General features: G+C 40.6%; 1 protein-coding gene across 4 annotated transcripts in view; it reads left to right on the top strand.

Annotated features, from left to right (window-relative positions):
- The window catches only part of PHKB (phosphorylase kinase regulatory subunit beta), a 3,137,540-nt gene that overhangs the window by 241,455 nt on the left and 2,883,061 nt on the right, over positions 1 to 13,024 (top strand). For all 4 annotated transcript variants that reach the window (XM_044081953.1, XM_044081952.1, XM_044081950.1 and 1 more), the window contains one exon: positions 9,458 to 9,547. In XM_044081953.1, the coding sequence (XP_043937888.1) occupies positions 9,458 to 9,547 (90 nt within the window). The remainder of the gene's footprint in view (positions 1 to 9,457; positions 9,548 to 13,024) is intronic.

Here is a 13,024-nt window from a genome sequence, read left to right as displayed (position 1 = left end):
GATGGTTATATATATATTTTTAGGGTTAATTTCTAGGTGAGTAGGTAATATTTCAGTGTTGATGAGAGTTTGGGGATTTGGTTCTAGGCATTGTAGTTTTGTGTATTTTTGTAAATTGTAGATACACCTCCTTTTCATTTGTGTGGTCAGTCCAGTCTGTAGATGTTTTAAGACTACTCAACTGAGTGCAGTGAGATCATATTCTGATTTCAGGCACTCCTACTGTGTACAAAGAGAGCATCTGGGAAACAGACAAAAAAAAAATTAAGCTCATTTCCTGCCTTTCCTGTTAAGTGGTATAGACTATTTGTAGGCTTCTGAGCCCCCAAGCCCTTCTGTGTTTGAGGGAAGCCTTCTAGCTTGTTTTTTTTTCTTATAACTAGCCAGTTTTGTAGTTTCAGCTCTCAAATTTGTTTCTTTGATCTCAGCACTTGTTCAGATAAAAAAAAAAAAAATTTCATCTGCTTTTACTGTACTTGTGTTTCTACCTACTTCATTTTACTTTTGCATCATATTAAAAATACTCAGTTGTATTTTTAACTGCTTGGTGTAACTCATTCTAAGCCTTTTGGTTTAAACACTTGGGCTTCGGACCAGTTGTTTTGCACTGAGAGGGTTTGTGGTCTGCACTGTTGTGGCAGAACAGGTAGCTTACATCCTTCTAGGTTGGGAACTGCTGATTGAGGGCTCAGTGTCTGTTATTCTAAAAGTGTATTAATTCTGGTTTAAGCACTTGGGCTTTCAGGCCAGTTATTTTACATTAAGAGGGTTCGTGGTCTGCACTCTTGTGGGAGGAGAGGCTGGACTCTGCCCTTCTGAGCTGGGAATTTCTGGTTAAAGGCTTATAGTGCATGCATATCTGAACTGCTTCTTACTGAAGTTGGTGCGCCTTGTTTGCTGTGGCATAGACTGGATTCGGGCCTGCTGGATCTAGCGTTGTTTGTGTAACTTGAGCACTAATCCAGACATTCTCTAAAGTATTCAATTGTATTTATTACTGCTTGGTTGTAACTTGATTAAAGTGTAGCTATCATTCTAAGTCTTTTGGATTAAGCACTTGGGCTTCAGACCAGTTGTTTTACATTAGGAAGGTTTGTGGCAAGCACTGTGGTGGCAGGACAGGTAGCTTTCATCCTTCTAAGTTGGGAACTGCTGATTGAGAGCCCAGTGTCCAAGTGTATTAGTTCTGGTTTAGGCACTTGGGCTTCAGGCCAGTTATTTTACATTAAGAAGGTTCGTGGTCTGCACTCTTGTGAGAGAAGAGGCTGGACTCTGCCCTTCTGAGCTGGGAATTTCTGGTTAAAGGTTTATAGTGCCTGAATATTTGAACTGTATCTTACTGAAATTGGTACACCTTGTTTGCTCTAGCATAGACTAGATCCAGGCCTGCTGAATCTAGCTTTGTTTATATGCTTGTTGTTTGTTTGCTTGTTATTTCCCTGGAAGCTAATTCCACCTAATACGCTTCTCAGTGCTTCTGTGGATCACTAGTGATATCTGCATTGCTTACTGTACTTATTTCCTTGTTTCACTTGAAAGAAAGTTACTGTTTGTCGTTTTTGCATTTAGTTACTTGTAACACATTGCACTCAAGTTACCTGGCACTTGCTCACTAAAGCAATTATATAAGTCAGCACTAAAAATTAAAAGCACTACACTCTCACTCCCCACTGGCCCTTGTTTTTAATTATTAAGGAATTCCCAATATTATTCTAGCATGTCCAAAGGTCAGTTGTCAATCTCCTCTCCGGTCCAGCTGGTGAATCTGGGAATCTTGAGGCAATGTTATAACTGCCTCATGTACACAGACAACCCTCTCCTCCTCCCACATAACACAAATACTTATAGAGATGTAGCTATTTAGCCAAACTGGAGGCTGAGCTCTCTCAACTCAGGACTGGCAAGACCAGACAGGAGGAGAAGGCAACTACACACACCACAAAACCAGTCTCACATAAAGCTATCACAACAATGAATCAAACACATAAACACACAAAGACATACTCGGAGGCTCTGAGCAAAAATTTACCTAAACAGCAGAGGCCTCCAAAGCAGACACCCAAGCAACTGCCACCTCATGACACACCACAGGCAACACAAAAACCACAAAATCAGTGTGCAAAGCAGTCACAGCCCTTAAGGCCAAATACAACACCAAACATACTTGTCATAGGTGACTCCATAGTCAGACACACTGACGTCCCACTCACCAGGCTGAACAAGGAGAGGGTCACAGTAAGCTGCCTATCGGGCGCTAGAATCTGCCACATAACACAAGCACTCGGGTCACTCCACGGCATGTACAAATATGACACAGTCATTGTCCATGCTAGTGTGAATGACCTGAGATGTACCTCCCTGAACTACATGAAAAGAGACATAGAGGAGCTCTCTGATTATGTAGCCCAGGCAGGTATGACCCTGACCCTGAGCAATATCCTTCCTTCACCAAGAATGATGCCACAATATAGAGACATGATGATCAGCTTTAACAATTGGCTTAATGTCTGGTGTCATTCAAAGGGGATCCAGTGTCTGTCTGCCTGGGATGACATGCTTGTCAAGCCACGCTGCTTCGCAAGGGACGGCTTGCACCTGTCACCCCTGGGATTCCGGATATTGGCTAAGGCTCTTGCCACCCCCATAGTGCCTTTTTTAGGCAAGGCTCAAATTCTAAACCTACCACCCTAGAAAACAAAAATGGGAAGAAACTGAGGGTAATGCTGCTCAATGCCAGAAGTCTAAATCTCAAAATGCACGCACTCGAGGCCCTTCTCAGTATGGAGAACATCGATGTCTGTGCTTTAACTGAAACCTGGTTGAAGGCTCCTGAGAGCGCCCCGGCACTATTAGGTTTTACCTCATATCATGCGTTCCGGCCCCAAAACCCATACCACACCACAAAAGGAAGGGGGTGTATCCATATTCATAAAGGATACCCACACCTCCAGGTTGGTGGCAACGCACGAAGCTTCGGAAACCATCCAGGTGCAACTAACCATAGGCAAAACTGCTCTACAAATTGTAGCATGCTACAGGCCACCCTCTCAAACTCAGGAACCCCACACAGCCTTCCTGAAGACACTGGAGGGTATAAATGTATCGCCAAACACCATCATATTGGGTGACTTCAACTACCCGAATATAGACTGGGAACATTATTCAAGCCCTAACTTTCTAGCCCAACGGTTCCTGGAGTTCATAAATTCAAATGCCATGGAACAGCTAGTCACTGTTCCCACGAGAGGAGAAAATATACTAGATCTCATTATCACAAACATGGGGACAAAATGCTCCACACCGGAAGTATATCCCTCATTGGTGAGATCTGATCATCAACTAATCTCACTGGAAATCCACATCCCGCCCCCACCCCAAACAAAAAAGACCACAGTGAAGAACTTCTCTAAAGCAAACTTCACACTACTCAAGACTGGTGTGGTATCCTTCAAGGCCCCTGAGCCAGTGGAAACCACAACCCAAGCTGCGGAAGCCCTTACAAATGCCTTTTATGAACACCTCCAGGACTGCATGGATCAGGCAATCCCAAATAAAACCAAGACTCTTTCCACAAAGGGCAAACGTCCAGTCTGGTGGACCCCAGCCATTAACAAACTTTACAATAAGAGGAGAAAGCTATTACATGATAGAACAAAATCCATAAAAGGGAAGTCACCCCTGATCATTATTAGTAAAAAATACGAGCACTCATAAAATCAACTAAGGCCAATTTTGAGAGAAAAATTGCCATGGATTCAAAGGACAATCATAAGGCCTTTTTCAGCTATATTAGGAACCTGGGTGGAAACTCCCAGATATGCTCAGAATTAGTCCAAAATGATACAAAAATCACTGAACCCACAGACATTGCCAACATACTGGCAGACAGGTTCAGTGCAAACTTCACCTCCCTCTCCCCCCCTAAAGGAGAGATAACTATCCCAGCGGAGTGTAGACTCCCAGACATCTCAAATGCGCAGGTGAAAGCTGCTCTCTCTAAAGCTAAAAACACAGCATCAATGGGACTGGATGGTGTCCCCGGCTGTGTGCTACACGAGCTAAATGAGGAATTAAACCCGCACATAAGGCAGCTGTTTAATCTCAGCCTTACCACAGGATACGTGCCCAAGGAGTGGCGTACGGTAACTGTGGTCCCACTCCACAAAGGCGGTGCCTCTACGGACCCTGGTAATTACCGCCCCATAAGCTTAACAAGTCTAGTCTGCAAAGCTATGGAGAGGATCATAATGGAGCTCATAAACAAAGATATAGGGGACTTGCAGAAATTGGACCCGACCCAGTTTGGCTTCGTCAAGGGCAGATCATGCCTTTTGAACTTGGTCGACTTCTTCGAAACAGTCACCAAGGCCATTGATGAGGGAAAGGCAGTCCATACAGCCTACCTTGACCTTGCAAAGGCTTTCAGCACAATACCCCACTCGGGTATTGTAGAAAAACTTACCAGCTTAAATGTAAACCCATATGTCACAAGATGGGTTGCAAACTGGCTTAAGGACAGAACCCACAGGGTTAGAGTTGCTGGCGCTATGTCAGACTCCAATCCGGTCACAAGTGGTGTCCCACAGGGCTCGGTCCTTGGCCCCCTATTGTTCGGCATCTACTTCTCAGAAGTACAGGCCAACATGGGAGGACTTTGGCTGACAAAGTTTGCAGACGACTGCAAACTGGGCGCCATAGTGGAAAGTGCATCGGACACGGATATCCTTCAGAAGGGACTCACGGAAACAGATAGCTGGTGCCAGAGCCATGGCCTGAAGTTAAACGCCAAAAAATGTATAGTCATACCCTTTGGGAAAAACAAGGTAACCCCAAGCTACCATATAGGTGGCAATCCACTAAGCACAGAAGAAGTTATCAGGGACCTGGGGACCCAGGTTGACAGCGGCCTTTCTTTTGACACTCACGTTGCTAAAGTGATTAGAAAGACCTTCTACATTGCCCACCTGATCATGAAGGGATTCACATCCAGATCTAGTGAGGTCATTGTTCCCCTGTACTCTTCACTTATCAGACCAATGATCAAGTACAATGCCCCATTCGGGATGTATCTCGCCCGACATCTGCAGCAATTGGAGAGACCCCAAAAGTTTCTCACCAAAAGGATAAAGGGACTCCAAAATCTGTCATATGCTGCCAGATTGAAGAAACTCCAGCTCTATTCAGTCGCATACCGTCTGCTCAGAGGTGACATGTGCCTGACATACAAGGCCATGTTCAACCCAGAATTAATGGACATGCTCCACCTCAAAAAATCCAAATCCACCAAAACCACTAGAGCAAGTGACTTAAACCTTAGCACGGATATAAATAGGACGTGCTGGAGGGATAGATTTATCACTCAGAGACTCCCTATGCTGTGGAATAGAGTCTTGGTCCATGTGAGGCAGAGCACCTCGCTGGCTCTGTTCAAGAGAAATCTTGACCTGTGGATGGGAGATCGTAGGTTTACCCCGGGAATCATCTCTGTGTCACTGCTGGACAGAGGCACAACAAACTAATGGGTACAGTATTTTTTCATATAAGGGGTGACGTAAGCCACAAAAATTCGGGCTAGGCTTATAAATGCCTTGGGGCAGATAGCCTAGTATAAACCTATGAACCTATGAACCTATGTAAGGAGACAATAGGGACAGGGTGGCATGAAATTCATGCATTTTGTTTGTTAGGCTCCTAATATTCATATTTATGAGTAAGAGGTCAGATGTGTTGTGGAGGAGGTTGGTAGAGATATGGGAGAGTGAATTGGATGGGGAATGCGGAGCTTGTTGAGAGGGTTGGGGCCTAGGGTTAGGATGGATGTCACCGCTGAGTTTGAGGTATTAAAATACCATCCACTACCAAAGAAAGGAGGCACTGTAATTGAAAACAAATTAGTGAGTTCATTAATGTTGAAGATATTTTACATCTCCCAGCCCTCAATGTGAATAATGGAGAGAATATGTTATGAATGAGTTATCTTTCCATTACAGGACACACATACTCTCTGTAGACAACAGAGAAGTGAACACTGTTTAAGTAAGCAATGTAAGCATAAGAAAACAAATCACGTGAGCAAAATGCACAACATTGGAAGCAAATACCATACCCCATAAAATGGGATTCTGTCAACCCTTACAAGTTTTTTTTTTGTGTGTCCTTCAGTGAAACCTATATGATAAATTTTATGAACACTTAAACATTTCAATGCATATTCCCACATAAACATTCTTTTTATCTATTTATATATAAATATAGTTTGAAAAGCTCTAATGTACATTGTAAAATCACTGTAAATTATAGCAAGTAATATTCAGCTAACGTATGTTATGGTGGAGATATTAAATTACAGTAGCTGCTTAGTCATTGTCATGGTAGCAGCTGCATGAAGATTCAGATATGAGTTGGTCTTTTAAGGGCCTCCCTGAATTCTATATTATTTTATCATTTTTTTGTAATTATTTCTTTGCATTGGGGAGTTAGTTCCAAATTGCCAGTCCCGCTTAAAGAAGTTTCTTTCTCCTATTATGGTTTTAAAGTATGGCCATGCTAATGAGAGGTCATTTTGTCTACATCTAAGAGCTTAGGTGCTCATGAAAAGGTTGGTTGATTTTTAAAGGGGGCCAGAAGTCATTTTCAAAAGTAGGAATGAGACGCTGCTGATTGCAGATAGCTATTTGGTGATGCTGAGTAGTTTACAGTGATTTAGAGTATGGGGTTCTGCTAGGAGGACAATTTTAAATAATTTATTTTCTTTCAATTACATTGCCTTGGTATTGTAAACTGGGAGTAGCACCAGAAAAGGTAAACCATGTTCAGGTTTGGGAAGAAGTATGTTTATGGCGATGGCTGTGTCCGTGCTGTAGGATACAGTAGATGGCTAATCGTATAACAGAGTTTTAATTGCAATAAGATTTTTGTAAGTAATGGTATTAGTGTGTTTGGTAAGTGATGAAAAGGGTAAAGTACAAATTTACCAACCTGACAAAACTCCAGCCTTACAAGACGTGATCATCCTCTACTCCAATAACAGAGAACTTCGATCCGCTAACAAGGCACTAATCGGAATCTCCAAAAGCCATTACAGCTGTGGTGACTCCCTGTATTCTAGCAACATTGCCAAGACTTGGAACTCCCTACCACTAGTGCAACCTAATAAAACCATCTTCAGAAAAAGCTTATTTCCCACCTAAACAACTCCTGGACATGCAACTGCCTAACACCTGGCTGACATATTGTAACTCCTTTCTCCTACGTACTATCCAGCCTCTTTAAAACTCCCACAGACGCACTATATATTATCACATGGAAAAGCTGCAGTGGTACAGCCATAGCGTTGTTGCCTCACAGCAAGATGTTCTCCTGTTCGATTCTCGGCTGGAGCACCTTCTGTGTGGAGTCTGTATGTCCTCCCCGCGGGCGAGTGGCCTCCGAAAGACATGCATGAATGGGCGTGCCTTCGCTGAAGGTTGGGAGTCGGGTTGGCAACTCGACACCATAAAAATCGACTGCCAGTCATTAGCAGACCGGAGTTCATCTGTGGCGACCCCTAACCGGGAAAAGCCGAAAAGACAAACTTACCAACTCACTGTCACCTACTCTCCATTGCCCCTCTATACCTACTAACTCTTCCCCTAGACTAAGCTGAAAAGCTTTCCCTTAAAATGTCAGTGCACCTCCTCCTTTTTTAGTTTTTCCTTTCTTGTCTTTTCTTCAGTACATCTTCATGATTATCTCTACTAAACATACTGTATGAACAACCATCATATGTTACCACCTGCTATACTTTTAATTGTATGTCTAAATCTCTATGCTTATGTTAATATTTTATGCAATCTTGTTATTGTCTGCTATATTTTTATAACTGAATGTGTAAATGTCTTATGTTAGCAATTGTTCTGGAGCTTTTCTCCCTGGGTCTCCGCTGAAAATGGACAGCTCTGTCCAGTCGGGCCTTCCCGGTAAACAAATGTAAAATAAATAAAATAAAAATAAATAAAACTGTATTTTTGTTCAAATACATATTTCTCATTGTATCTTTTTATGTGGATGGGATGTATGGTAGATAGTTTTTTGTGTACATTGAAAACCATAATATTGACTTTCTTAAGGTGACTCAGTAAGTTATTGGGGGTTGCCAAGTTACAGAGCTGTGTAAAATTGTATTGCAGTGTGGCTTGCAGTTCAGTCTGACATTTATTAGCTTGTAGACAGTGAGTGTCATCTGCATACATTACTGGGCTTAGGATGAGAAAGTACAGTGGCAGATTATTAACAAAAAGTGAGAAGACAAGGGGTCCCAAAATGATTTTTTTGAGGAACACTAGTATTGAGAGTTCCAGTATCGGAGAGGGAGTCCTTGTTATAGACTTGGAAAGTTTTGTCCTACAGGTAGCTGCAACACTGTTGAGTGGTCTTATCACCAAAGTCTAATTTTTATACTTTATAGAGAAGTATAACCCCCAAAAAAGGTCTCAGCACTGAAAGCATGGCCGAAAATGTACAGTTTAAATAGCACGCAAACAGTTAACAAAAAATATATGTTTTATAACAATAAATGTATTTTTTTGTTAACTGCTTGTGTGCTATTTAAACTGTACATTTTGGGACATGCTTTCAGTGCTGAGACCTTTTTTGTGGTTTTGTTTTCAGAACTGTTTGTTGTTGCGGGACGTGTTTTTTCTGGCTTGTAGATTATGGTGCGTGTTTGGGGTGCAGCCTGCCACATATGTTGAAGTGGGGTGGGGCAGTAATAGCTAACTTAAATAATTTTAAACTGTGGATATTATTTTAAAATATCAGCATTAATTGCTGTATTTAGAATTGACTTTATAAAATTTAACTTGCTACAAATTGATCTTTTGTTACACATCCCGAAAATATTTTAAACTTTTGATGGCTTAATTTGTCAGAGATATTGGACACGTATTTTTAAAATACAGCTCGTTCTCGTATTTGTAAGTTAACTTATTTCTGCAACTGTCCTGGATCTCAGAATGACATACCGCATGCCCACCCCCATTCTTGCAAATCTTCTGACATTTGCAGAAACTGTTAAACTACAGAGTTTTGGGCTTAGCATAGGACTGGCTGCTGACTTCTTGACAAGATTCTAATTTGCGTGGCAGTATTTTATTTGATTTTTATCTTATTGTACTTTTTCAGCTGTATTTGACTTATTTTATACTTCAGTTTCATCAATAACCTTGAATTTTGTCTTACAAACATGGTTTGACATTTGTAGTTGTACAGCATGGAAGCTTATGGTTATGGGTATGTTGAGGCTGGAAATTTGATCTTGTACACAAGTTCCTGTCTAATTTCTGCAGTGTGTTATGAAAGTGCATGACTTTTTTGTTGTGAAAATATTTTCGCCTGCATTAACATAAACTATTGGTTCACGCTTTTGCATTTTCTAAAGTTCTTTTGTTTCTCATGTTTTTACTTTCTTTTTCTCTAGGTTCTGTTTACGAACCACTGAAAATCATTGACTTGCCAAGAGCCGACCATGAAAATCTATGGGATAAACTGGACAGGTATTACCGTGCCGGTAAGTCACATATTTTACCTGTCTAAATTTCCGTTACTGTTTCAGATTTTTAATCTCTACTACAGTCATGGTATTTTAAGTTCTACCTGAATCAATATTGAAGCAGAATTAATTATTTTTTAAAAAGTGTTGTGTTTTTTGTTTGAATGCCAGCATTCTTGGCATCACTGTTTATTGTACTGTTTACCGAATCTTCTTGTATTACCCTCCTAGCTCACACTTCAGTCTTTTTAATCATTATTTTAGACTGTGGACTGGCAGTCAGGTATAGAATGGGATAGCTGTATTGAATCTTACTGATTTACACACTAACTGCTGTTGTATTTACTGCAAAAGTACTACGTAATCCCCTTTACTGATTACATTAGGAGGCTGGGGGTTATTTTGTGCATTTTTGTAAGTTATTCTGTGTCAGGGTGGCTGTTGATGTGAAGAAATGGTTTTTGAACATTTATTTTTTTGTCTTCTCTTTTCTCGATTATGTTGGTTACATGTTTTGCCATTAGTTTTCTGTTACAAGTTGATTTTGCATGGCTTTGGTTTGAAGCTTATACGAAAGGTAAGAATAATAACAATCACCTTGTACCACTCAGGAGGCTGACTGTGCTCTTCAAGATGTATTTTTTGGCCAGTAACATACTGTTTCCAGTTAAAAAATATCCACTTTAAAGGAAAACAAAACAAGCTTCACTTTTTACTTGGCTTTCACAGTGTTATTTAGTTATTTTTTTTATAAATAAAATACCCACTTCAGGGCACATGATGGCTTTGAGCTACTCCATTTTATAATTCATTCTAGTAGATGCATCTCGCAGCCAGTATGTTTAATTGAGCTCATATTGTGCATCAGCTACATTATTTTCATGAAAGGGAAAGCCTGCCTTGTCAATTTACAAATGGTACATTTAAAAAGATAATAGGTAAAATAATTTTGTTTTGTAAGCTTTTACCCTGAAACGTTAAAATGTTGTTAAAAGTAACCCCATAATAGTTCAACGATTCCCTGACTTCAGACCCAGATGACCAGTATTTGATTAGCAACAATGGCAATGAAGGGAATATAATGGGAAGGATGTCAGCGAATGGTTATTGCCAGCTCCCCCATCCAGGGGGTAGGTGTCTGACCAATTGGGTAACACCTAGTGGGGCCACTAGGTGTTACACACACAGGGCATGAGCCTGTCTGGTACATGCAGTGCCTTGCACAGCAAAAGCCTAAATGTGTGTGCGCTCGCACAGTGAAACTTGTATGGTTCCCCAGATAGGGCACCATTGTGAAGTTCAGGGGAGCTTCATTGGGGATTTGGAGCTCCAGGCGAAAGGACAAGCTGCAGCACTAGACTTGTAACTGACCCACTTCCTACTAGCTCAACTCACATCATGTAGGAAAATTAATAGGCTAATTTCCCCAGGCAGGAACAAATGGTCGCCAAACTCTTGCCTACTTCTGGGGATACCAGGTCCTTGCCCCTTTCTGAACGAGTGGGCTTATGGGTGAAGATAGAAGTCCATTGGAGGCAGGAGATTGGGTGGTGGGGGTAAAAGAAATAGTTAAAAGTCATTACTGCAGCAAGACTGGATCTTTTCCAGATTTCTTTTAAAACTAGATGTGTTATTGATAACAGTTTAAGCTTTAATTAAGTAGTTCATCTGTGTTTGTCTGGATTGAGATGTTCATCCTGTTGTTAGTTACTACAGTTAAGACAAAAAGTAAGTTGACTTTATGTTTTGGCACTTTTTGGACAGTGGAAAGATCCCTTCGTAAACTGTCAGTGGGAGTACAACGTGAAAATTGTCTGTCGTCTTAGGTTTGCATTTGAGAGTGGAGGCAATTTCCAGAAAGTGTCTGCAGTTTAGAAAACAAAGAAATTGATTTGTTGTTTCTGACTCGCACTGAACAGTGTAAATATTTCTTAGTGAACTGTAGAAGACAAAATGCATTTTGATCTGCTTTTCGTAAATGGGTGGTTTACTTGGCACTGAGAGAAGAGCATGAATCTGCAGCTGGTGAGAATTCTTTGCTGCTTGTTACTTGTATTGCACATCACATACATTCTTCTGTATGATTATCATCAATCCAAACATTACATAACTTACTCTGTTCTTGCCTTCCTGTAAATGTGTTCTCCTCCAGAACATTATTCTGTCTGTATTGTTCACACAATTTTCTTATATTTTTACATAATTTGCTTGTTCCCTTTTCTAAAGATCCCACGTCCAGCCCTTTTATTTCTCTTAAAATATTCAGTACTCCAAGTACAGTTGGTTTGGATTTTGATTTCCATTTTCTAGTAATTACTGTTTGGGCAGGCATCAGAATTAAACTTAACAAGGCCTTATTATGTCTAGACAGTTCAGAGCCTGCGTCCCAGCTCAGGAGAATAATTTCCTTAGTTATACCAGTTTGTTCGCTTAATATTTCTGTTCGAGGACTTTTTAGTGAATTTTTATAATCTGCCAGCTCATTACACTCTCAGGACATACGTCCCCCGTTAGCTCTTTTTTTCTCCATCACACCTCCAACATTTGCCAACTAGCTGAGGAAAAGTTCTTTTGAAATCTGCTTGTTGTATTAAAATACCTATGCAAACACTTCCAAGCAAAAATCTTAAACCTTCTAGACTTTGTTGCATACTTGGAAGACGTACTTATGTCCTTCCTTTGTTCGCTTGTAAACTGCTTATCCAAACTCTCTTTTCTAACCAAACCAAATCTGATTGATTATTGTGGTTGTTATGCAATATTTTCTATGGAGTATTAGTTATCACTTGTTTTAACAACAGCTTCTGTTCTAGATTCATCTAAAAACTCTACCAGAGCAGGTCTCTCACTTAGGGTTCCCCTATCCCTTTCTCTTTGCCAGTACTCTGATATCAATCTCTGGTATGAAAGGCAATCTCTAGCTTGCAGTCCAAATGACTTTTTGTCCTCATCCCATTCTGTTACCTTTCTGTTTCTGTTTATTTGTTCCCAACACCTTGGTTCTTTTGCCAGTTTTCTTCAGTAAATTCCAGCCCCTTCTTGCCTATTCTCTGTATACCATTTGCAAACATCCCTATTGGCAAAATCTCCACTCTTGTGTTGGCTTAGTTCTTGAAATGCTTTTTGCTACTTTACGTATATACTATTCTGTACAACTGTTATTCTCCTTAATAATCTGCATCCAAAATCTCATTTTCTCCTTATTGCTTGAATACCCACCCCTGTTTCATCTTCCTCCCTTTCCACTTTAAATTATAGCTGTCTGCTTGTGTTGTGTATTTGAGCTTTAATTCTGTAGTTCTAAAATATCCCTTCATATCAGGTAATCTTAAACCACTTTATCCTATTGGAAGGATCAATGTATGCCATTTAACCCTTGCCCTCTTCCCCCTCTCTTATAAATAAAAATAAACCTCTTGTTCGGCATTTATTTTTCTGAAGTGCAGGCAAACATAGGGGGATTGTGGCTGACAAAATTTGCAGATGACTGCAAAC

This window comes from Protopterus annectens, chromosome 8.part1 (assembly GCF_019279795.1).
Source record: "Protopterus annectens isolate FY-2018-M chromosome 8.part1, PAN1.0, whole genome shotgun sequence".
Taxonomy (NCBI): Eukaryota; Metazoa; Chordata; order Ceratodontiformes; family Protopteridae; genus Protopterus; species Protopterus annectens.
Note: the sequence above shows the minus strand (reverse complement) of the source record. Positions and strands in the feature narration are given on the sequence as shown.